General features: G+C 39.0%; 1 protein-coding gene across 6 annotated transcripts in view; it reads right to left on the bottom strand.

The window, feature by feature from the left end:
• igsf9bb (immunoglobulin superfamily, member 9Bb) overlaps positions 1-26,154 on the bottom strand; it is a 648,281-nt gene that overhangs the window by 451,585 nt on the left and 170,542 nt on the right. For all 6 annotated transcript variants that reach the window (XR_006309378.1, XR_006309379.1, XM_043676763.1 and 3 more), the window contains exon 2: positions 10,836-11,033. Coding sequence is in view for 4 of the 6 variants with exons in the window: in XM_043676763.1 (XP_043532698.1) it covers positions 10,836-11,033 (198 nt within the window). In the remaining 2 variants the exon portion in view is untranslated. The remainder of the gene's footprint in view (positions 1-10,835; positions 11,034-26,154) is intronic.

Below are 26,154 nucleotides of genomic sequence, written 5' to 3'. Positions count from 1 at the left end.
GTACTGTCATCTCTCACTAAATTAACATGCAGAGATTTTTTTAATGTCCGCTGTCCCTTCAGAACTAATAAACTAAATACACTCAATTTCAATAACTTCTATATATAAACTCTAGATATTCATGTTTGGGGACCATATGGAATTTGTAAATCTCAATTTTTTTTGTTGCTAATTGTAAATACAACGTAAACAAAAGTAAGGAAAGGCCTCGTTATGAAAACACAAACTCTCAGCATGCAGTGAAATCTGGTTATTTATCCACATAACAGCAATAATTCAAGTGCAAGTCTCACATCACAGCACTGCTGTCAGTTAGACTGTAAAATCCTATGATGTGTTGTGTTTCACGCATTCTGAAGCATTTTCTTTAATTAGTTACATACCCATGGGCTTTGATTTTGCTTTCAGTTCCTATATTTTTCAATCTCTCATCAGGTAATTACATTCCAGGCAGCTACTAGAAAGTTACTGAGGGCCTAGCAGGGGAGGACATTTGAATGTATTTCTTGGATAATGAGATCCTCGTCATTTTCCGTCAGTGGAAATCCTTAATTGAAATAATGATAATTAGGGGAGGAATAGTTTATATTCCAAATGTTAATTTAGAAGCCTGATGCTGTCAAATCAGAAATCAAGTTCTACAAAGCAAGAATAGGCCTTGGGTTTTCAACTTAATGTTCAAAGTTATAAAGCAGCAAAGAGGTACTAATGTCAATTTTAGCATTTGACATTTTTTGATCAGGGAAACTGTTCCTCCTCATAAATGGATTGAGAAAGAGAGGCACAGATTTAAGTTAAGTTGCAAAAAATGCAAATGGCAATGTCAGAGCAAACATTTTCACTCATTTCGAGTCTGGAATGCACTGCCTCAAAGTATGGTGGAGGCAGGTTCAATCAAGGCATTCAAGACTGTATTGCATGCTTATTTGAATAGAAACAATACTCAGGGTTGCAGGTAAAAAGGCAGCAGAATGGCACTGAAATCATAACATTCTTTCCGAGAACGGGTGCAACATGATGGGTTAAATAAAAACCAAAAGAAATGAGGATGCTGTAAACCAAAAGCAAAAGCAGAAATTGATAAAAAAAAAAAGCTCAACAGGTCTGGTAATATCTGTGGAGAGAAACCAATTAACGCTTCAGGTTGAGTGGCCATTCTCTGCACAGATGATGCCAAACCTGTTGAGCTTTTCTAGCAATATTTGATGATGGGTTAAATAGCCATTTTCTGCACCGTACGCTTGATTCTGTGATCATGGAATCATACTGTCCTACAGCGCAGAGACAGGCCCTTTGGCTCAAACTGGTCCATGCTGACCAAAATGTCTGTCCATACTAACCCCATTTCCCTGCACATGACCCACACCCTTCTAATCCTTTCCTCTCCATGTATTTGTCCAAATGCTGTTATTAATGTTATTAATGTAGGAGCCTGAATAACTTCCGCTGGCAGCTCATTCCATATGCGTACCACCTTATGTAAAAGAATTCCATTCAAGGTTGAGCTACTGTCTGCCTCTCTGCTCTATCCACAACAACTTCTCACATCCAATAATCATTAACACTGCCAGACTTGCTGTGTTTCTCAGCATTTGCTGTATTTGTTTCAGATTTCCTGCATCTGCAGTATTGTGCTTTATCTCCATTGGAATGTACTCTTTAAAGTTTAGCAGTGCACAGCCTATTATGATCAATTCATGGTCTGTTTAAATACATTTGTGTGTTATTTGTCACTGAATAAAGCCTGTTCTGCACCCTTCCCATAACCTGAATCGCTGACAAATACCATCCAATGAGATTAGTTATTGCAGCCCTGCTAGAGAAAGCATAGAGAGCATGAAGATAATCAGCATATTGATCAAGAAGACATGGGTACAACTGTCATGAATATTATGCACTGTGTTCACAATGGAAATGGAAAAGGAATGCACAGGATGGATGACTGTGTAATATTAGAATAAATTAAACCAAAAAGATAGGAGGTACTAGAGGGTTTAGCAGCCTTGAAAGTAGATAAATCTTAAGGCCTAAGTGAGATGTATTCCAAGTTACTGAGGGAGTTCAAGGAGGAGAAATCAGGGGCATTGGCAGTAATTAACTGTTAACATTGTCCCATTATTAATCAAGGGAGGAGGGGATAGACTAGGAAATTATAGGCCCGTCAGTCTAATTGCAGGTATGGAAAATATTAGAAAGAATTCTGAGGGACAGAATATATCTGCACTTGGAGAGATATGGATTAATCAGGGTTAGTTAGCATGGATTTGTGAAAGGTAGGTCATGCTTGATATATTTGATTGGATTGCTTGAGGCGGTAACTAGGAGTGCTAAAATGGATAATGTATTGGATGTGGTTTTCATGGAGTTTAGCAAGGTTTTTGATAAGGTCCCTCATTGTGGACTGCTGAAGGAAGTAGGAGTACATGGGACTGATGACAATATGGCATGTTGTGTACAAAACTAGCTGAGAGATAGGAAGCAGAGAGTGATGGTAGAAGGATGTTTATGTGACTGAAAGTTTATTTCCAGCGGGGTTCTGCAGATCTTGGAGTTGAGTCCTTTGTGGTTTGTAGTGGACATGATGATTTGGATGTAAAATATGGAGGGTGTGATGAAAAGGTTTGCAAGTGACAAGAAAATTGGTAGGATGGTCATTAGCAAGGAGGATAGTAATAAACTGCAAGAGGAAGTTATCAACAGACCTCTCTGCTCAGCTCAGCACACTGTTAGCAAATCAAACTGAATTTGGGAAAGTATGAGATTATACACTTGGGTGGGCTAACGAGGCAAGGGATTATACTCTGAATGGCAGAACCCTGAAAAGTATTGAAATCAAAGGAACCTTGACATGCATTTCCACACATCCCTGAAGGTAGCAGGGTTGGGATATAATATGGTTAAGAAAGCCATGGAAGCAAAACGCTCCTCCAGTAACTTTAACGGGGTATTTGTTTTGAAGTTCAGAGAAAACGTAAGAAAAATGGTATAAATGGAGTCAGACCTTGGCAATTCAGCAATTCCACCAATCTCTCAGTTGGGTGGGGGTTTTTATTTCATTTCTGTCTTTTTGCATTGCTGTTATACTTTGGCTCATGTTTCTGAAGGTTTTACTGGATTTCAGCAGTTAAACCTTGTGGGCACCTCACCAATGTGCACATACGGAGAGATCAATTTCATAATACATGCTTTGCTGATGGCCATATTCAAATAAAACAGATATATGAATCCCAGAAACAGAGTAACCGCAATGGCATTATACTTAGCTTATTTTAACTTCCTAATTGCTGTTGTTTGCTACCTGCAACGCTTATTCCTGAGATTCTGATTCTAATTCTGATTCTAAAATTATAGTCCAACAGGTTTGTTTGAAATCACAATCTTTCACAGCATTGCCCCTTCATCATTTCACCTGAAGGGACAACACTCTGAAAGCTTGGGATTTCAAATAAACCTGTTGGACTATAACCTGGTGTCCTGTGACTTCTGATCTTGTCCACCCCAGTCCAACACCAGCACCTCCACATTCAAAACAGAGGAAAGGATGAAGTGATAATACAGTCCTGAATGGATCAAGTTGGATTTTCATTTAATTTACGGCCAGTTATTGATTGCAATTACCTATGCTTGCTTGAAGAATCTTTCCCATTTGTTCTTCTTTTGCAAATTAAATACACTGTTTAACACATGTGATGAGCACATTTATAATGCATCATTCACTTTCCCACCAATTCAATTTGAAACTATTTCAATAAAACGTGAAAAAAAATCCCATTCTTCAGGAATGATGATTTCCCTGTTAATGTTTCAGCTTTTATTCTGCTTAGTGCTGGATAATGTTCATATTCTCAATGTACTGTAGACAGGGGATGCAATAAAGCCATCTGACAGGACAATAATATGTCTAACAAAAGCTATCTTTCTATCTTAACTAATGTAGAGTAAAGCAATTGAATCAATTTTCATCAGGATAGGGATCATCCACAATTCCTGCAAATACTTAAAAACAATGACCGAAATGTGGTTCCGCATTTGTAATGAAGTAAATTGTAATGAAGTGGCACCAAAAACAAGTTGTAACTGGTAGCAGGGTTGGGATCAAAGCATCCACCTTTCATCATGTGGAAATGCAATTACTTTAAACAACAGAATTGTCCAGAGTGAAGATTGTGCTAAATCATGATCGATGGAGCATGCAATAGATTTCTCATGGTATCCGGACTCGGTATTTCCAAAGGGAGTAGGAAGCCATCTGCTCATGGCTGTAGCATAACTGTAACTGCAATTATAAATACAACTGTAATGTATCTATATATACATTGAGAAAATCTTTTAATGAGCTTTCATAACAAATACAACAGGAGGAAATTCAAAAGAACTGTGCTTTGATCACTCACTCTTTGCTAATATTTCTTGGCAACTTATGGCTTTTTGTCAGATATTGAAGTGAAAGAAAGCAGAAAGGATATTACATGATATTACCAAACTATGACTTTTCTCTTGTACTGTGTGGCTTTTTGCAAATCTGGCAAGTCAAGACAGAGTGTTCGTCTCATTTTTCTCCTGAGTCAATTCCATTCAAGTTCCAACTTAGTGGGACATAATCATTATCTTTTGTTGCCTTGGTGCCTCGTTTTTTGTGATGCAATGATTTCTTCAAAAAGGTTCTACTTTAGGAAAGCTGTCTTCATTATATTTATCATTATGATAATTCAAAATACACAATAAGAATCAATATTGCTATTCATCTTGAACAGTTGACAGGATGATTTGCAAGGGGAACTGAGACATTAAGCTTTTTGCCCAAATATCCTCAATCATTTCACTTAGTAATATCCTCACCAAACCTGGACAATCTGAGGTCTCACTCAATTTAATGTGAGGTTGTTGCCTTTCTTTCTTATCCATTCATGGAATGTAGATGTCACTGGCTGGGCCATCTTTTAATGCTCATCCCTAGCTGCTCTTGGGGAGGTGGTGATGAGCTCTTTTTGTGAACCATTACATTGATTGATGTAGGTAGGTCCACAATGCCCTTAGGGAGCAAGTTGCAGGATCTTGATCAAGTGACACTGAAGAGACAGCAATATATTTCCAAGTCAGGATGACGACTGGTTCAGAGGGGTTTTTGCAGTTAGTGGTGTTCACACATATCTGCATCCCCTCTCCTTTTTGACAGCAGTGGTAATGGATTTGGAAGAAGCCTCAATAAATTTCTGCACAGCATCTTGTATATGGGATACACTGCTGCTACTACTGAGTGCCAGTGTTAGATGTGGATGTGCTGCCAATCAAATGGACTGCTTCATCTTGGATACTGAAAAAGGGCTTATGCCCGAAACGTCGATTCTCCTGTTCCTTGGATGCTGCCTGACCTGCTGCGCTTTTCCAGCAACACATTTTCAGCTCATCTTGGATACTGTCAAGGTTTCTTGAGTGCTGTTGGAGCTCCACTCCCCTCGGCAAGTTGAAGCATTTTATCACATTCCTGACTTGTTCCTAGTAGGCGATGGACAGGCGTGGGGATCCAGGAGGTTGCAGGATTCCAACCTTCTAACCTTGTTCTTGCATTTACAGTATTGATATGACCCAATCCAGTTGAAATTCTGGTCAATGGTAACCCAAGGTGTTGATAGTGGGGAATTGATGATGATAACACTATTGAGTGTTAAGGGACAATGGTGAGATTCTCTTTTCTTGGAGATGGGCAATGCAATCACAAATGTTACTTGCCACTTTTCAGCCCAAGACTGGATCTTGTCCATGTATTGCTGCATTCAGATATGAACTGCTCAAGTATCTGAGGAATCACAATGGTACTGAAAGTTTTGCAATTGTCAGCAAACATCCTCAAATGTGACCTTATGATGGAGGGAAGATCATGATGAAACATGATGGGCTGAATACACCACACTGAGGACCATCTTCAGGAAAATCCAAGACTGATCACCAATAACCACAATTATCTCCCTTAGTGCCAAATATGATTGCACTCAGCAAAGAGATTCCCCTTTGGTTGCCATTGACTGTAACTTGCTAGAATTCCTTAAAACCAAACTCAACCAAATGCGACCTTGATGACAAGGTTGTCACTCTCACCTCACCTCTGGAATTCAGCTCTTTTGACCATGTTTGAACCAAGGCTGTAAGGTCAGTAGCTGAGTAACCCTGGCAGAACTCAAGTTATTGCCTCGTAGGGGATGACTGAAGCACTAGTGATGACACTTTTCTTTACTTTATAGATGAACATGAGTAGACTGATGGGATGGTAATTGGCTGGGTTGGATTTGTCCTGCTTTTTGTGTACAGGACGTGTACACTGTTGGGTGGATGCCAATGCTGTAGCTGAACTACAACAGCTTGGCTAGGAAATGGCAAGTGCTGGAGCACATATCTTCAGTATCATTGTTGGAATATTATCAGCATCTACAGCCTTTGCAGTATCCAGTGATTCCAGCCATTGCATGATCCCATATGGTGTGAATTGAATAAGACTAGCATCTGTGATGCTGGGAATCTCTGGAGGAGGCAGAGATGGATCATTACATGGTATTTCTCACTGAAGTTCACTGCAAATACTTTAGCCTTCCCTCTTGCATTGATGTATTGGGCTCTGATTTCCCTGAGGATAAGGGTATTTGTGGAGTTCCAGTTGGATGTGGCAGGAGTGCAGAGCTTAGGTCTGATCCATTGGTTATGGCATTGCTTAGCTCTATCAGTTGCTGCAAATGCTCTTTGGCACACAAGAACTCCTATTCTGTATTTTGCCATGTTGACACTTCAGTCTTAGATATGCCTGGTGCTGTTCCTTCCATGCAATCTTGTACTCCTCATTGAACCATGGTTGGTCCCTCGTTTGATGTTAATGGTAGAGTGAGGAATATGCCTGGCCATGACACTACAGATTGTGTTGAAGTGCAATTCTGCTGCTGCTAGTAGCCCATGGATGTCTAGTTTCGAATTGCCAGATCTGTTCAAAGTCCATCTCATTTAGCATAGTCATAGTGTCCACACAACATGATAGAGGATACTCACAATGTAAAGAAAGGACTATGTCTCCGCAGTGACAGTGTGGTGGCCGCTTTGACTGATACTGTCAATGTCAGATGGATCTGCATCAGATAGACACTTGTTTGTGCCTCACTGCTTGCAGCAAACCCAGAGAAGCAGCAATGTCCTTTAAGACTTGACTAGTTTAGTCAGTCAGGCTGCTGCCAAGGATATTCTGTGTAAGATGTGATCCTGTGTGTATTACTATGTCAGGCCGTTACTCGTTTAGTCTGTGAGACAGTTTGGCACAAGACCCCAGATAGTGATAAGAAGTGCTTCGCAAGTTTGATAGATTTCAGTATGCTTTTGTCATTTGATTCCAAACTCGGGTGACTATCTGTGTGGAGTTTGCATATTCTCCCTGTGTCTGCATGTGCTTTCTCCAGTTGATCTGGTTTCCTTCCACAGTCCAAAGATGTGTGAGCTCGATGGATTGGCCATGCTAAATCACCTATGGTGTCCAGGGACGTGCAGGCTAGGTGGGCTGGCCATAGAAAATGCATGTTACGGGAATGAGATGGGTAGGTCTGCATGGGACTCTCTTCATAAGGTCAGTGTGGACTCAATGCCTGCTCCCACACTGTCTATGATAATTGACTGCTGCTGTCCATCAATTTCAATTTGGAGATTTCTCCATTTACCACCATTTGGTTTAAAACTGTAATATCAATCCTCAGTCTTTTGTCATTCACACATTTTGTTGAGTGAATGTCATCCCACAGTGACTTATTATTAACATAGCACTCATTGGGAATTGCTGCTGAAAGTCCTATTAAAATTTCTTTCAATATTTTCACCAAGATAATTGCCATATTTATCACTTCACTAAGAGTGAGTGTTGCTGTTGCTAATGTATTCCTACTGTTCTTCACATTGTTTTAGCTTCCCAAGCTAAAGGGCATTGTTGTGGTTTCCACAACCGACTTTATAGAATGTGAACTGTTGATCAAGGTTTATTTCTGATGGGGAAGACTCAGCTGCTGTTTTAACTGTAAAAACATTTACCTTTTCTTTCCACAAGAAAAAAAGACATAAACTTTCCTGAACATCAGAACCCATCACATAAATTTGCATAAGAAGTTGCACTATAAATAACAGGTTTCATTTTCCAGGCATCTCCCAGAGATACTTCTGATTTCCCAGTGATCTTGTTAAACTATGCCACTCTATCTTGCCTATTCTCACTACTACTGTTTGACATCTCCCCCCTATTAAGTGGATTCCTGTCAGTGGTCTGTGATCTTTTTCGGGACATCAACCAACTGTAATTTTTATTTCCTTTATCCCATACTTTTTAATCCTTAGCCATTAGTTTGTTGAAATTTCTTGAAAAGGGAAAACTTTTCCTTTGGTTTTATTTTTACAAATATCACATCATTCAGTTAGCTCTTCTTTAAACTTTAGATTACTTAGTGTGGAAACAGGCCCTTCGGCCCAACAAGTCCACACCGACCCGACGAAGCGCAACCCACCCAGACCCATTCCCCTACATTTACCCCTGCACCTAACACTATGGGCAATTTAGCATGGCCAATTCACCTAACCTGCACATTTTTGGACAGTGGGAGGAAACCGGAGCACCCGGAGGAAACCCACGCAGACACGGGGAGAATGTGCAAACTCCACACAGTCAGTCGCCTGAGGCGGGAATTGAACCCGGGTCTCTGGCACTGTGAGGCAGCAGGGCCACCGTGCTGCCCACAACTTATCAGCTGCCATCCCTTATGTATCCTTAATTAAATGTTTAACCTTTAACCTTGGTCAGGCAAAAGCTTCTAAGACAGTACCATCCAAAACCAGAACCACTATCATCCAGAAGGAGAAAGGCAACAGATTTGGGAACACTGCCACCTGCAAGCTCCCCTCCAAGCCACACACCATTGTGGCTTGGAAATATACTATCGTTCCTTCATGGATCAATATACTGGAACTCACTCCCTCTCTCATTGCAGGTATACCTACATCAAATGGCCAGAAGAGGCACAAGAAAGCAGCTCACTATCATATCTCAAGGGCAACTAGTGATGGATAATAAGTGTTGGCCAGCCAATAATGCCACATCTCATGAATGAATGAAAAAGAAGCTTCAGATCTCCTGCTTGCCTTGGCAATGCCTACCTCTCCTGATTAGTAGCTCTCTTTTCAGAGCCAATGGCTGCATTAAAAGCCTGTCCATCATCTGAATTGTATCATGAGTCTGGAAGCAAACTATTAAGAGACTGTCTGTGGTAAAATCACTGAGCTAGTCCTGCTGCTGGCAAAAGCCAGCTCTGGATCTGCTTATGGCCTCAGACGCAGAGCCTGAAGTAAAATTCACCCCTGTGAATCAGAGGAGCAAGGGTTAAGTGAAGGGTGATAGGACTAAATGTTTGCTTAGAAATACAGGAATCGGCTGAATGCAGAAACATCCAGAAATGTAAAATGTGAGTCAGTAGGTAGGATTCACATAGTTGTTCAGCATACAGCTGTTTCTCGACTGGATGATAAATGCCAGCTCCCAGTGGCATCAGAGAATGAAAAGGCCAACAAACCTGCTGGACAGTGCAGCTGGTCATTGACTAAGCCATAGCTAGAAACTGTGTGTTACAAGTTAGCTTTTAATATTTTTCTCAGAGTCGGGACAATTACCTCCTGGTGGACAGTAACAACCTTTCCTGACAGTAATTAAAAGCTTATCAAAGCTGACCATATTTTGAGATTATTCTCTTGTACAAATGATTTTTTAATACATCTTTCTAAATAAATGTTCTGATGCTCAAAGGTTTGTTTGCCTGAAGGCTGAATTTTTTATTGTCATGGAAAGAGCCACCATTTGTTATTGAGTTTGTTTGCTGTGAGAATAGCTACTGACAGGAAGTGAGAGAGGGAAAGCATATGAGAGTGAGAATGTAAATGGAAGAGCAAGATCCAGTGAGAAAATGAGAGAGTGACTGAGAATGAGAGAAAGTGAGTGCAAAAGAGAGAAAGAGAATGGCAGATTGGAAACGGAAGAGTGATTGAGTAAAAGAAATGTACAGGCCTAATTTGTACAACATGACTCAAAGCTAATGTCTTCAGTAAAATAGCAGACACAGTGATTTTATAATAGATATTCATGCTAATATAACAGAGCTATTGGAGATATTGGAGGTCAGACACAAATATATGGTTTTGAAATTAAAAGCCAGAAAATTAATTTTGTGGTACTCCCACAATACCTGAAAAATAAACACGTTTTATTTTATGCTTGATTTGCTTTTCTTAAAGAAACTTGCTTTCTGGAAAGTCTAGCTTTATTTAACCAGACAGGAACTGAAAATCAGTCAAACTGATTGAAGGAGCCGAATGACCTTCAGCCCCCTGTCACAAGATTGAAAGGTTTTGGAGAGGTTTTGAATGCTGACAATACTCAGAAGAGTTTTATGTTTGACTGTTCTTTCCAGTTGAATAGAATTGCTGTGGCTTCCACATCAGACTTTATAGAATGTGAACTGTGGATCAAGATTTAGTTCTGATGGGGAGGACTCAGCTACTAGATTTAACTGTAAAAACAATTACCTTCCATTTTAGTTGCTGAAGACAATTGACAGCGAAAACAATGATACATCAACAGCATTGTCATGTGGGCCAGATACTCAAACAAAACGCTTGTCAGAATTTCAAAAAATTGCAGTTTAACTCTAACTATACACTCATGTTGTGTAGGAGTATTTGTTACACCATATGGCACCGTGCCATTCTCTACTATTTATTTGACATCTCTTTGTACATTGAGTTGGTCTGCAATGTGTTAACTCTGTATGTCCTACCTGCATATTCAGGGTCCACATGAGGAGGATAGAAGCCAAATTTGATGAATATCGGGATGGGAACTCCAAACTTAAACCACTCTACCACATAAGGGGGTTGTTGTCCTGTCACTGGGTGCACCACATCACATCCCAGAATCACACTGTCACCAGCACGGGCAGTCACAAACTGAGGCTCCTCCCTTACACTGTGGGCACCTGTAAAAAACAAACAAAGATCAGCTCTTCAACATGGGTGAGGTCGATTTCTTGCCATTACTCCAAGTGCAGCATTGCTTAGAGCACGGAGTACTAGAATTGTTTATTGTTGTGTTGCATTCTTCTCATAAGTCATACTCCTAATGAAACAGGATATGAGCAATACTACAATAATGTTTATCAAATATTTTAAGGCAGAGACAGTTAGATTATTGACTAATGATGGTGTCAATGGTTATCAAGGGTTAGCAGGTCAGACCAGCCATGATCCTGTTGTATTGAGAAGCAGGCTCAAGAGACTGAATGGCTTATGCCTGGCCCTAGTTGGAAGCCTCAATGCATGGAGAGCATCGTCTATATTAGCCATGCAATTGTGATACAAAAACATTGCACTTCTGAAGGGATGAAGACTTCAGTTTTCATGACTGACCACTCCCCTTTCATTATACAGGTTACTTCTAAAAAGTCTCATCTGTTTATATATAAACAAAAAGGCTTCCCAATACCCTTTACATCTCTGTAACAACCCAACTGATTTGGAGCCCGGACTGTTTTACAACCTCTTTGAAAAATATTAAGGACACAATATCCTTGAGAAAAGGAACAACTTTTAGAAAAAGGACCAGCTTTGTGACTGCAATTTGATCATCCCTGCATTCATTACTTTATAACTTTCCATTTTCCCATAGCTGTTGGAAAAATATCCTACAAATTTGGTCGTGCAATGGACGTCCATGTTTCTGATCTGAACCTCCAGAAGACAAGACTCCCTGGCAAGAGAGCAAAGATATTGCCAGGTATGGTACCATACCACATACCACATGGAATATTTTCTTCATGAGCACATTATATTTGCATTGGCTAATAAGGGTGCACCACACATTATAAGTAGTATGGCAGTAAGCTGCTCTTATCCATCTGATGCTTAAAAGCATATGAGTCACTGCCACCAAAAACTAGGCTAACATTCGAAAGTGTTACAGATTTACTCAATGCATATTCCAATACTCTATGGAAGGATTTGGAATGTCAATATATTTCATGCTCCACCATATTTACTTTGACTCCAGTTGTGCTTTGAGCAGTCTTTCAGAAAAAGTACATGAGAAAAATGGATTAAACTGGTGTACAGTCTGTGCACATTAGATAATATGTAAATATAATACATTACAAACACTGCAATGGTATTTTGCACTCTCTGGAATAAAATACTACGCTTTTTGTAATGGGGCATCACCCAAAACATTAAATAATATTGTGGCATCCAACACATTGTTAATGTGGTAGTGGTCTGCTCGGTGGCAGTGTGATATTACCCAGTACTTAGGTCATATGGTACACCACAAAATACCTGAAAGCAGCAGGTTCATAGCATTAATAAGGAAGGCTGGAGGAGCTCTAGTTATGACATTTTGTGAGCAAAATAACAACTCTATCTCTAACAGATTTTATCTAAATACCTGTTTTAACATTTCAGATAAAATTGCTGGCTTGGAAGGAAGTGCTAGCAGAAGAGAAATGAAATAATGTGTTTGAGGGGTAAGCACAAAATACCATATTCATTACTAACAACATTAAACCAGTACTTATTGGATTGTTCCTTCAACATACATAAACTCCAGCTAATAGGAACTGGACTTGTATTCAGAAAGCTTACGTTAATGTATCTCAGTAAATACCATATGGAAGGACACAGAATTGTTAATTGATTCAGACTGTCCGAACAACACTGTCACCAGGAAAGTTATTAATATTGCCTTCTGTGGAAAGTGACTTACTCCTCTTTTGTACCCAAAATGCGTGGATGTCACCTTGGACTGGAAAATCATCCACTGAACTCATCACATTTACACTGGTTTATAGTAAAAATCAGGATGAACTCCCGTGCAGAAACTCACTGCAACATAATGGTGCAAACACACTCAGCTTGCTGTGTACTGCAATACTGACCCTAATTAACCGTCCTGCAGTAAAACTCCTCTGCTTCATGTTACTTGAGCTCCCATAGAAAGATCACAGATGTGCAGCTGAACACTGCGTTTCGAATGGTGTCAGGGACACTTCAGTTCATTTACCCTGAGTGGCTCCTGGTGCTCTCCTTCAATGTCCCACTGCCATTCAATATGAGAACCACCCCACTCCACTTTCATTCACATATTCTTGCAAAACTCATCACAAAATTGCTTAAACATGTCCCTGCAAGGAAAACAGCACTGGAATTAACTCACTGGAATTAACCCAGTATCCTTGATAATAACACAATAGAGGACACATACAAGTAGGAATACACAACAATGTATAAAAGAATGGGAATAGCAAAAATAGAGGCAATTTGAGGATTCAGTGCGAGGACCAGAGAGAGAGAGACATAATCCATTCCAGAAAAAGTACTGTCTGCACTGACACAGACCCCAACCAGTCAGCCCAACCAGTCCGCCCAGACTTCTTTGAAGATGCTTGGTTTGGGAGGTTATTTAGGTAAGGCTTTAGGTAAGATCAACTTCAAACATGGAAGTACACAGAACTGTTGGTAAACTTGTGGCATGGCATGTGGTTTAGTTGGAAGGCAGGCAATAAAATATCAGGATAAATGATAATTGGTGGACGGTATTAAGTGAAATTCTTCAACAATCTGTAATGGGTTCTTAGTGTTGTGACCAGAAGTCAGCTGTGACTCAGTTCTTGCTGTATAATGGTTTTGAAAAAGTTGGTGTCAGAGATTGCATTAAGCTTCATTCATCTGGTGATATCATATATGCTTGGTGAGAAAATCAGAAGCCTAGAACTCCTAATGGGTTCCTAATAGTCATAGTAATAGCCTGTACCTATTGTTATCATGTAATAAATTATATCTTGTTGTTAACACCAATGTCCCCTCTTGTCAAGACTCATTCGTGATTCATCCTCCACTACTGTTAATCAACTAGATTATAAGGCCTATAAAGGAAGGAGGGTGGGTGGCAACACATTGCCCTAACCATTACCTGGTTCCACAACACAAACAAGGATTCTTTTGCTTCAGAGAAAGACAGTTATGCATTCAAACACTACGCAAAGGATTTGAATACTTCAATGTACGTTGAACTTCAATGTAGTGTCGATGGAGTGTTGCACAGTCAGAGGTGCAGTCTTCTAATAAGATGTTAATCAAGACCCAGTTTTCCTTCTCATTGGGCAGGGTGGGGGATACTGGATCCCATAGCACTGTTTTAAGAAGAACAGAGGAGTCATCCCCAGTATGCTGGGCAAAATCGATCTTTTAAGTGACATCACAAAAGAGATTATCTGTTCACTATCATATTGATGCCTTCTAGGATTTGTCATGTGCAAATTAGCTGCTGGTATTTCCTACATTATAAGAGATCATACTTCAAAAATACTTTATTAATTACAAAGCACTTGAGGATATCCTGTAGTTATGATCAAAATTATATAAATGTAATTTGTTTTATTCCTTCATATATTGATGACATAGATGATCAAATAAAAGACTGTACATTCAAGTTTATGGTGGTACTTGTTAGAATACAAAATAATTTATGTAGATGGGATATAAATGGTTATACTACGAGGTTGGTAGCATGGAGGCATAATTAATAATCCAGACAATATCAATTAAAATCTTACTATGGCAATAATTTGAACAATGTTTAAAACATCTGGAAATGAAAGTTGGCATGACTTAAAAAAAGCACCAAGAAACTTCAGAATGTTATAAAGTTCAATTCTCTAATGAACCCTGGAGAAAAGAACCTGTCAACCTTAGTTGGTCTGGTCTACTTGACTCCGGTCCTTCAGTACTGTGGCCGATTCTTAAATTTTCACTAATAAATGCCAACTCATGGCAACTAAGGATAGAGAACAAATACTAGCTTTACTTGTTTAAAGAACAGTGACAAAGAAAGGAAGTACAGTAGCAACATTCATAGATTAAGTGAGTGGCAAAACTAGCATGAGATCAAGATAGGGAAGTGTGAGGTTATATAGTTTGTATGTAAGAAAGAGCAAATGTCTTCCTAATATCGTGAGACTCAGTGATATGGATGAGTGAAGGGCTTTAAAAATCCCTGGGACAATAAGTTGTTGAACAAGTACAAAAAAAACCTAAATGAAATGTTTCCCTTTGTGACAAATGATTTGGAATATAAAGATGCTTCAATGACGATCTTAGTGAGGATGTAGAGGTGCCAGTGTTGGAATAGGGTGGACAAAAATCACACGACACGGATTATAGTCCAACAGGTTTATTTGAAATCATAAGTCTTAGTAAGAACACATCTAGAGTATGTCTTTGGTCTTGATGACTACACCTTCGAGAAGAAATATTGGAATTAGGAGAAACAGGGGGGTCGATTCACCAGAATGATACCAGGGATAAAAAGTTTGATTATGAGCTCATTTGGTGATAACTTGGTTTATATTCCCTGAAGTTCAGAAAGTTGAGCAGTAGTTTAATTGATTTGCATATCTACCCTATTTCTTCTGGTGGGGAATGGATACATATTGTTAAAATATGAAATGGAGAAAGTGAGGACTGCAGATGCTGGAGATCAGAGCTGAAAATGTGTTGCTGGAAAAGCGCAGTGGGTCAGGCAGCATCCAAGGAGCAGGAGAATCGACGTTTCAGGCATGAGCCCTTCTTCATTCCTGAAGAAGGGCTCATGCCCGAAGTGTCGATTCTCCTGCTCCTTGGATGCTGCAAAATATGAAATGGACCAACAAGGAGTAATATCAGGCATGGATAGGGTGAATAGCCAAGGTCTTCTTCCTAGAGTGGGGGAATCCAAAACTGGAGAGCACAGGTTTAAGTGAGAGGGGAAAGATTTAAAAAGGACCTGAGGTTTAACTTCTTTTTATGTAGAGGGTGGTGCATGTATGGAATGAGTTGCCAGAGGAAGTGGTAGAGGCAGATACTATTACATCTGAAAGGCATCTGGATGAGTATGTGAATACAAGGGTTTAAAGGGATACGGGTCAAATGCTGGCAAATGGGACTAGGTCTGATTGAGTTCCTGGTCGGTACGGACAGGTCGGACTGAAGGGTCTGTTTCCATGCTGTATGACACTATAAATAGATTCTCATTGAAACGGTTGTGCATGTCAGAACTTCTTGTTTCTGATCAAAATTGACAAAACTCAGACTGACTTATTTGGTAAAGTACAGATGTGAAGGGCAGAATTCCACATTCCTATGAGATTGTTCCACAATTGCCACACACAGTGTGCATTAGTACCTAAGTGACTTTGTGTCTGTCACGTCTCTGTATCTCCTGTGCAGTGAATGAAATAGGGCATTAACAACAAAAAGCCAGCCATTAAACCCACTCAATCAGCAGATCACATGCAATTCCCTGAATCAGTCAATAATTCAGTGCAATCAATCAGTCTCCTAAAACTATAATTAATTGCATGTAACCTCCCAAAAAGTAAGGTTCTATGGAATATTTTGATGATTCCTAAAGATAATAAAACTGCGGTAATTTAATCCAACTTCATAAACCAAACTAACTAATTACTCCCCACAGATGACTGTCCCAGCAATACAGAAAATGCATTGCATGAAACCTGTGGGCTGAAAAATCCCCTCCACTTAATAATATCCTTTGTTTTGTTTCCCTTTGATATTTTTAGGATGCTAGGAGGGTTCAGATTTGGGCCAAGCTTGAAGTGATCCCAGTGAACCTATTGGCTTGCAAATATGCCTGAAATGATATAATTAAGTGGTTCAATCCACCCATCCGAAGAACTCTTGTGCCCACCTATGACATCTCTTATGCCACTGACTTTGTTTTGGAGATTACAGAGAAAGGTCCAGAACTAATGTGGAGCCCTTTTACTGGATTCCACTTCAAATATAAAGCAGTAATCCTTAATCTTGGTGCTCATTATGCCCTGGGAAAATGTGAAATCCTAGTTCCATTCTTAAACTAGTATTAGTCTACCTTATATAATCAAATTGATTATGCAACATACAATTAATGTTTTTACCTCAAGATTAAGGCAGGTTATTATTACTTCTCCTGTAATGACTATCACTTCAGGTATAATATTATGTTCACAATGTGTTATCTGCCTGATACCAATTGGCAAGCTCTTTCAAAGAGTTCGCAGAGACACAAGGGGCTGAATGATGTCTTTCTGTCTAATTCCATGATACCAACAGACCATATCAGAAGCTTGTGAAAGTGTAAAATTCAGATGATGCAGTTCAACACATAGACAGACAAATGTGCAGCCAGAGTAACAACATAACCTGCTCTCTCCAACTTCTGGAGAACTGAAGATTCAAAGTGCAAAGTTATAAGTTGGTATTTTTGCCTCCATTACTCTCCCTTCACTCTATCCTCCTTTCAAGTCAAGTATGATGTTTTTGATAATAGCAATGAAACACTGACAATGCTGGAACAGGTCTACAATTCTGACTTCTTGTCTCAGTTTAGAGATTAATAATCAATAAAGAGCATGTCTACTATCTGTTACTTAAGAACATGAACATGTTTTTACATAATGCCATTTAATTCAAGCTAATTACCTGCTGTGAGCTGATTGAATTTAAATCCAATAAATTATAAAATGAAGTTGCGTGAAGTCTAAATGTGTAGATCAAAGTGGTACAACTTTATTTTCATTAAAAAGCTGACAAAATAACTTTGCTCGAGGCACTGAATTGATTTATATGGATGCACTCCAGTAATGCATGACAAAACTTTTAAAGGTGTATATGCCAGCAGCTGAATGGACCTCGCACATTTTAATGTAATTAACACATTGCTAATGGACTTAAAAATATTATTTTAAATTACTGTGAAATTTAAATTATGTCCAATGTTTGTCTTGGAGAAGGGCTTTGAAAAATGTTTCTTTCAGGAAATTCACTTGAATGAAGATCACACAAGGGGTCATATGAGGTTTCTTTTATTTTGTGTTGATTCCTCAGGAGACTTTTATGTGTCTGAAGAGGCTTTTTAAAAACTTAAATTGAAGTCAATCTCTTGCATTTTTCATGATATTACAGCTTTTATTGCAAGTGCATGCTAACGTCTATTCAAGGTGTGTTACTGCCTCAGTACTCCAATGAGTATCACCTCAGCTTTTATCGGTGCTGCTTAATGATCCATAGCATTGTCAACAATATTGGCTACACAAAGAGTGAAATGTGTGCCATGCACCAATCAACTCAGGATATAACACCGAGGTTGGGGTACGTGCTACTGGTCAAATAACAAATAGGTCAAAGTCTTCCACAAAGCTTGTAATATTCAAGCTGAAGTGTTTTGCAATATATTTTACGAATGCTATGAATGAGGTATATTTTTGGAAAATATGTGATAAGTACAAGGTAACACAAGGGGAGAATAATATAGAATGTGTGCAATTACATACTGTATACCTGTAGAATAATATGTTAAATGGTGAATAACTTTGGCTGCAGCATGTGTTATCGATGGCAATAACACTTTGAATAAAGCATCTGATACGCAAAGGATATAATAAGTTACAACATAAATTGAGTTCAACACAATTACACAGTAATTAATAGATGGAAGCATGCAATATGTACAGGATAGCACAAACTAGAACATGTATTATGTACATAATAACATGTAAGTTTACATGTACATGATAGCACAGAGGTTTCATGACGTTACATGTAGAATAAGGTGAAGTCTAAGAGGCAAAAATAATACATTTCACTTTATTTTTTAACAAAAGCAGCTCTATTTCAATGGGTGGCTAAGTGGTTAGTACTGTTGCCTCACAGCACCAGGGTCCCGGGTTCGATTCCAACTGTGGGTGACTGTGTGGAGTTTGCACATTCTCCCTGTGTCTGCGTGGGTTTCCTCTGGGTGCTCCAGTTTCCTCCCGCGTTCCAAAGATGTGCAGGTTCGGTGAATTGGCCATGCTTAAATTGTCAATTAGGTGCATTAGTCAGAGGGAAAAAGGGGTTTGAGTGGGTTACTCTTCGGAGATCGGTGTAGACCTGTTGGGCCAAAGGGCCTGTTTCCACACTATAGGGAATCTAATCTAATCTAATTAAGATATTAAGTACAAAGCAAGCTCTTGACATTCTGCATAAGATTCAAATTAAACTCAATTTGAACCAGGCATGAAATGATTCCTACTTCAGGTATGTTGAGCCCTACATTGTGACAATTTTTGCAGGAACCCTAGGATGTTATTTTGTTCAAATAACCAGATACACTCACTCTTTACTTGTTGAGCATAATAGTTCAATCATCGAAAATGATTATAGTTACTAGCCAAATGTGAACCTTTGCAATGCTATAGAAGGAGTTAATCACAAAATAGAGACAAATGAGAAACAAAAACCAGAACATGGAACTTGCTGGAGGATGACTGAATATCCACTGTTTGCTAAGAGGAACTAATCTTTCACTAGGAGTAGGACATGGAAACTGGGTTGTGTAGAACTTGAGTACAGTTGTAAAATGAAGCATGCTATTGTAGCTTTCTGTCTTGCACTCATCAGGATAGATTGGGCTCAATGGTTCAATGGCAATACCTCAACCAATCAGAGTACACTTGTCAAGCAATCTGCATTATTTTATCATGCATTATTAATTGTCGTTCCCTTTGAAATTTGGTATTCTTGTGATTTTGTCCAGATGAGTGCAAGACAAGAGCTTCAATGGCATGTCTTATTTTATTGCAATATGAGGAAATGGATCTCTGAAAAGAGTTTCATATCCATTTATAATCTAATACAAATCAACATATTATTGTGCATAACAAATTTTACTTGTAGGTTGATGTTATCATGATGAGTGCCTCCATTTTATGAAGTAAATTGCATTTACAAGGGTGGAGGCCTGAGAACAAATATGTTATGGTTTCTTGCTGTCAGTTGCCATGAAACAGTGAGCTTTCATTTATGGCTCTATTTATAGCATACTAGTGTCTGAATTGCAAGAGTCTAGGAAATGAGGTCAAAATTCAAGGCATTTTTTTTTGATGAGACAATAAGCTGATCTCATATCTGGACACTTGGGTGGATATAAAAGGTCTATTAATCCAACTTGTAGAAGTGAAGGGAATCACTCCTGATATCCTGGCCACTAATAATTCAAAACTTAGAAAGAAAATATTATCTGGTTATTATCACATTTTTGTTTGTGAGAGTTTGCCAACTGCAAATTAGCTTTCATATTAACTACAACTGCAACAACATTATAACAAATGCACATTGACTGTAAAGTGCTTTGAGACATCTGGTGGTTTTGAAACATGCTATATAAATGCAAATCTTTCTTTCACTGATACTTCCAAACTATAAAATACATAGCCCTAACTATATGGGAATCTTACACCTTAGAGAAATTGCTAATATTGCAATCAGAAACCAACAGGGATTTGCTATGAACCAGAAGAAATTTAGATGTTGAAACTTAAAGACAATATATTTGTTTTAATTATTTTAAATAAATGTATCCTAATTAGATGTTTTGTATTCTTTATCCATTTATTATTTTTGAATCAAGGAAAAATTGTTTCATGATATATAGAAAGAAAGGAAATAATTGGTCTTTAGTCATTCTGCTCAAATGTATTTTGTATTCAGTGAGTAATGATTGTAATCATGTAATTATAAGTATAAATATTGCTTAAACTTTCACTGAACCATCTCTATGCACAGCTCAATATCTTTTGTGGATTTCTAATGATGTGGTACTGATACTGATCGCTACTGCAGCCAAATTATTAATATTATACTGAAGGACCCAGTTACCACACCTCAGCATTTGCACTCTCATATTTTACAGCTGTTCAACCAGTCTAAATACATTTAACATCTGAAACGATCCGCCCATGATGATATATCACTCTAATGTATTTACTCTTGCTGTCAAACCTTGTCAAAGCACCATTTTAAATATTTATTCATTCACAAGATGTGGGTGTAACTATCCAGACCCAGCATTTGTTGTCCATTGACACTTGCCCTCGGGAAGGTAGTGGTGAGCCAGCTTGTCAAACAGTTGCAGTTCATGTGGTGTAGGTCCTTTTACAACAAGCACATCTTCACTGCTATTAAGAGGAGAGTTCCAAGATTTTTACCTCATGGTATAATTCCATGAAAGGATAATGTGTGGCTTGGAGAGGAACGTAAAGATGGTGCTGCTCCCAGGCATCTGCTGTTCTTGTCCTTCTAGATAGTGGATTTGATGCACTGCTGCCACAGTGTCAGTGGTGTAGGGAGTGAACATTGGGGTGTCAGTGATACCAGTAAAATTTGTGCTGGATGGTATCAACTTTCTTGGCTTGTTGCAGCTGCACTCATTTGGGAAAGTGGAGATCATTCCATCACATTTCTGACCTGCCGTATAAATGACGGACAGGCCCTAGGAAATCTAGATGTAGGCTACTACCTGCAGAATTCCCAGCCTCTGTTATTCTCTTGAATGAAAATATTTATATGATTAGTCAATTAAGTTTCTGATCTAATTTATTCCTTAGAATAAATTGATGATGGGGGATTTAGCATTGTAACACTATTGAATCTCATAGGAAAATGTTCAGTTATTTCTCATATTGGAGATGTTTACTGTCAGGCACTTTTGTAGTAAGAATGATACTTGCCATGTATCAACCAAGTCAAAATGTTGTCTGGATCTTATTGTATATGAATAAAGGCTGCTTCAGTACTTGAGGTGTTGTCAATGATATGAAACAGTGTGGAGCCATTGGCAAATATACTCAGCTTTGACCTTATGGTTGAGCTATGTCATTAATGAAACAGATGAAGGTGGTTTGACTTTGCGAACTCAATAAAGCTGATATTTTCCCAAGCTTAAAAGAATCAAAGTGATTCCATAGCATTTTGGACAGTCTAAGTCACACAACATTCGGATTTGGAATTACACATTGTTAAACTTGAAAGGGTGCAGGAAATATTCACAAGGATGTTGCCAGGATTGCAGGGCTTGAGACTTAGGGAGAGACTGAATGGGCTGTGGCTATTTTCCCTGGAGTGACGATGGCTGATGGGTGACATTCTAGAAGTTTATAAAATCATGAGGGGCTGGAATAAGGTGGATAGCCAAGGTCTTTTTCCCAGGATAGGGGAATCCAAAACCAGAGGGCATAGCTTTAAGGTGAAAGATTTAAGAAAGATTTAAAAGTAACCTAAGGGACAACCTGTTCATGCAGAAGCTGGTGTGTGTGTGTGGAATGAGTTGCCAGAGGAAGTGGTGGAGGCTGGTAAGACTGCAACATTTAAAAGGCATCCGAATGTTTACATGAGTGGAAGGGGTTTAGAGGAATATGGGCTAAATACTGGCAAATGGGAGTAAATTAATTTAGGATATTTGGTTCGCATGGACAAGTTTGACCGAAGCATCTGTTTCCATGCTGTATGTCTCTAAAATTCTATAATTCCATCGCACTGCCACTTAAACTCGATGGCTAAGGGCACTCTAGGTGTACCTACATCATATGGACTGCAATGGTTCAAGAACTCACCATTACCTTCTCAAGAGTAATTTAGTAAGGGCTACCATTCTCAGCTTGCCTGCAATGATTGTGTCCCAAGAAACAAGTTTTGAAAATTTACAAACCTTTCCTCAACAGATATTCTTTGCACTTCTGAAACACAAATATCCTACCTTAGATAAGCAGACCAAAATATATATATGGTGTGGTCTCACCAAAACTCTACATAACTGCAGCAAAACCGTATTGCTCAAATTCCAACATTTTTGCTAGAGTGCCTAATATTTTATTTTGCCTTCCTACTTATTTGCTGCAATTGTTGTAAACCTGCGATTCATGTCAAAGTACACTCAAATCACTTTACAAGCCAATATTTTCTTATCTCTCACCTTTTCATTTCTATTTTTTCACAAAAATAGATAATTTCACATTTTCACATGTTAAGTTCAATTGTTCACTACCTTTTCCAGGGCCTTAACCTAGCTCTATCTTCTTGAGTCTACCTCACAATCTACTTTCCCATCTAAGTTTGCACAGTCTTCACAGTTGGGCGTAGATCACTGGATTCCTTGATACTGATTTGAAATATCACCATAAGTTTATGAACAAGCTTAACCCAGTTCCTCTGGACATGGCCCACAGCAAAAGCCTTCACTAATGCTTATTTGACTAATGAATGGCTTTGTTCATGCCTTCAGAGAAGGTTATCTTGCTGCTCTTTTTCCAGGAAAGGTATGTTGCTGAACGGGACAAAAGAATGGGAAATAAAAGAGATGAGTACATGACAGAGGATAAACAGGAAGACAGGAATATACTGCCTCACTATGCCCTTAAAAATAATATCCTGATCGCAGTCAAAGATCTGACATATTTGAAAACAAGTTTTAGATAAAACAGGTGCACCAAACAACTCCTCTCTGGATTGTATTAATGACTCTGCTTCTGAAACAGCCAGATGTAAATCCCTAATACTGTTTAAAAAGAAATACACATCTGTATCCAATCACATTCACTCTCCACATACTGCCATATGTGAAGAGAAGATCAATTAACACCGAATTTAAAGAAAATCTCACTCCAGTCAGTTACAAGAAAAGTTACAAAAGGCAGCTATTTATTGTTTTGCAGCCAGCAGTTTGAAATGTAAGTTTGTTAGAAACTGGCATCTCCCCAACTTCTCATTATGCAATGAATTTTTTTCTTCTTATTCGAATCTGAAAGGATTTCATGCTCGACTGTTGAATTTTAGAACGCACTAATAAACAGTCCTGTGTCATCAATCCCCAGCTGCCTTCCTTCTCACACACAATCTCTTTCAGTCACTGCTGTAGAGGAATGAGATGCATTCAAATAGAGAAAAGGTCTTTGTAAGCAAGTTCACTGACCTCATATCTCAGATGGAGATTACCACAGTGCCATAGCTTGTATGCTTTCTGTTAGCTTTTGGGAGGCTTTTCAGTTTCCCCATTTCCAAAACCATCCTTTATTTCAATGTAGACAGCAACAAAGATTACATTTTTTTTAATGCTCCATTTGTCTGAAAAGGTTATTCTGAAGCAGAAAGGCAAATTTGAAAGGAAAAAAAGTGCTTAAAGTGGGTTCAAATCCTGTGTAATGTGCCTGTTGCTTTATTGGTGAGCAGTTGCACAAAAAGTCTTTTTTTTAAAATTCACTCGTGGGATGCAGGTGTCCCTGGCTGGCCAGCATTTATTGCCTGTCCTTAGTTGCCCTTGAGAAGGTGGTGGTGTCTGCCTTCCTGAACCACTGCAGTCCATGTCCTGTAAGTAGACCTGCAGTTCCATTAAGGAGGGAATTTCATGATTTTGTCCCAGCAACAGTGAAGGAACGGTGATATATTCCTGTCCTACCAAAATGCAAGAGGACTGAAATGAGACCTCTGGGATTAAAGATTAGTAAACATGGGGCCATCTACAATTAACAGGGGAGTGATATTTTATATGAGCTGCATTGTGTATGTATATTATAAGGGCACAGTATGTAAAGACCGAACAGTTAGACTATCAGTGTCTATGTAAACATAATGTTGATTTAGATAATTCTACAAAAATGGTTACATTCTGAACATCGACACTGATATTGTGATGACTGGTGACTGACAAAGCAGGCACGTACGTCTGAGTCTGCAATTGGTTGAGGAATACAGAATCACCAGCAGCCGGTTTACACATTGTGAACCAGATTCATTACAGATTTAGTGGACCTGTGAAGAGGAAATGGTTTTCACATCGGTATCCAGAAAGCTTTGAGGACCTCTTCATACCAGCCCACCAAGCTGCACCATTTGTGCCCAATATTAAGACCCTCCTTTGCTTCCTACGTCATGTCTAGTCCACTCTCCTCACACCCAGAATGTCTTCAGCCCATGCTAAGAAGCCAGTAATCAGTTGCTGACTGTTAGTGGACAATAATGCAGACTTGGTGCTCTGGATTCAAATGCTTAGAGCACCAGCAAATGAACTGAAAGGGCTGACCTCAGCATATGTGACACATGGAAATGCCCAGTTCATGCCGAAGTCATAGAATCATGGAACCCCTATAGTGTTTAAGCAGGCATTCAGCCCATCGAGTCCACACCAACCCTCTAAAGAGCATCCCATCCACCCACCCTATTCATGTAACACTGCATTTCCCATGGCTAATCCACCTAGCCTGCACACAATGGGCCATTTAGCATGGCCAATCCATCTAAACTGCACATCTTTGGATTGTGAGAAGAAACCGGAGCACTCGGAGGAAACCCACGCAGACACAGGGAGAATGTGCTAATTCCACAGAGACAGTCGCCTGAGGGAGACAGCAAAGCCAACCACTGAGCCACAGTGCCATCCCAAGTCATGCTATGGTTGTTATGGAAACAGGAGTCAGCTGTGTTGGTGACAAAACATGCCTCAATTGAACAGGGCATCCATAAGACCTTAACACCCCACCACTGATCAGTGTCTATTGAAGCAATAAGAAACGATTGAGGACACAATTCTAACGATGTAATTTTTATGGTCACCAACAGCTATGCTAAAACTGATGGTGCATTATTAAAGCAACCCTGGATCATATAAATGCCATATTGTAATTTTCATGTAGGTTTAACATTCGCAGCAAATGGGTTACTCTGATGGACTTAAAGCAAATAAAACAGTGATGGAGAGGCAAATCCAATTACTTCAAATACCACTGAGGCTACAAAAACAGGCTGCAAGGAACACACTAAAACCAAATTAATTTATTCCTGTTTAAAACCCAGAAGCATTGAGAACATGCATTATATCATAATGTACATGAGCTGATGTAGCTGATGGTTTTGATCGTGGATTAGCAAACAAGGATTGGGAGTACATATCTCACCGTACAATTAATTTGGTGATTTGTCAAAACATATTGAGAAAATAAGCTTGGATCAAAAATCAGACTACATAACACAAATGGTTTGTGGCTATTGTTCAGAGAACAGAAGCTACCACCACTACCTGGTCCTGCTTATAATTGACTCCTGCCATACACAATATGGTAAATTCTTAAAACTCTAAGGGAAATGATAAATAGGAAGTATATACTCCCTTTAAAGAAAATTCCACATCTTAAGAACTGTAAGAATTACAAAAGCATAATATATGTTAATGTTGGGAATGACAGTAATATAGCAAAAATATTG

Source organism: Chiloscyllium plagiosum, chromosome 35 (genome assembly GCF_004010195.1).
Source record: "Chiloscyllium plagiosum isolate BGI_BamShark_2017 chromosome 35, ASM401019v2, whole genome shotgun sequence".
In the NCBI taxonomy this organism is placed as follows: domain Eukaryota; kingdom Metazoa; phylum Chordata; class Chondrichthyes; order Orectolobiformes; family Hemiscylliidae; genus Chiloscyllium; species Chiloscyllium plagiosum.
The sequence above is the reverse complement of the archived record's forward strand: the minus strand, read 5'-3'. Positions and strand labels throughout refer to the sequence as shown.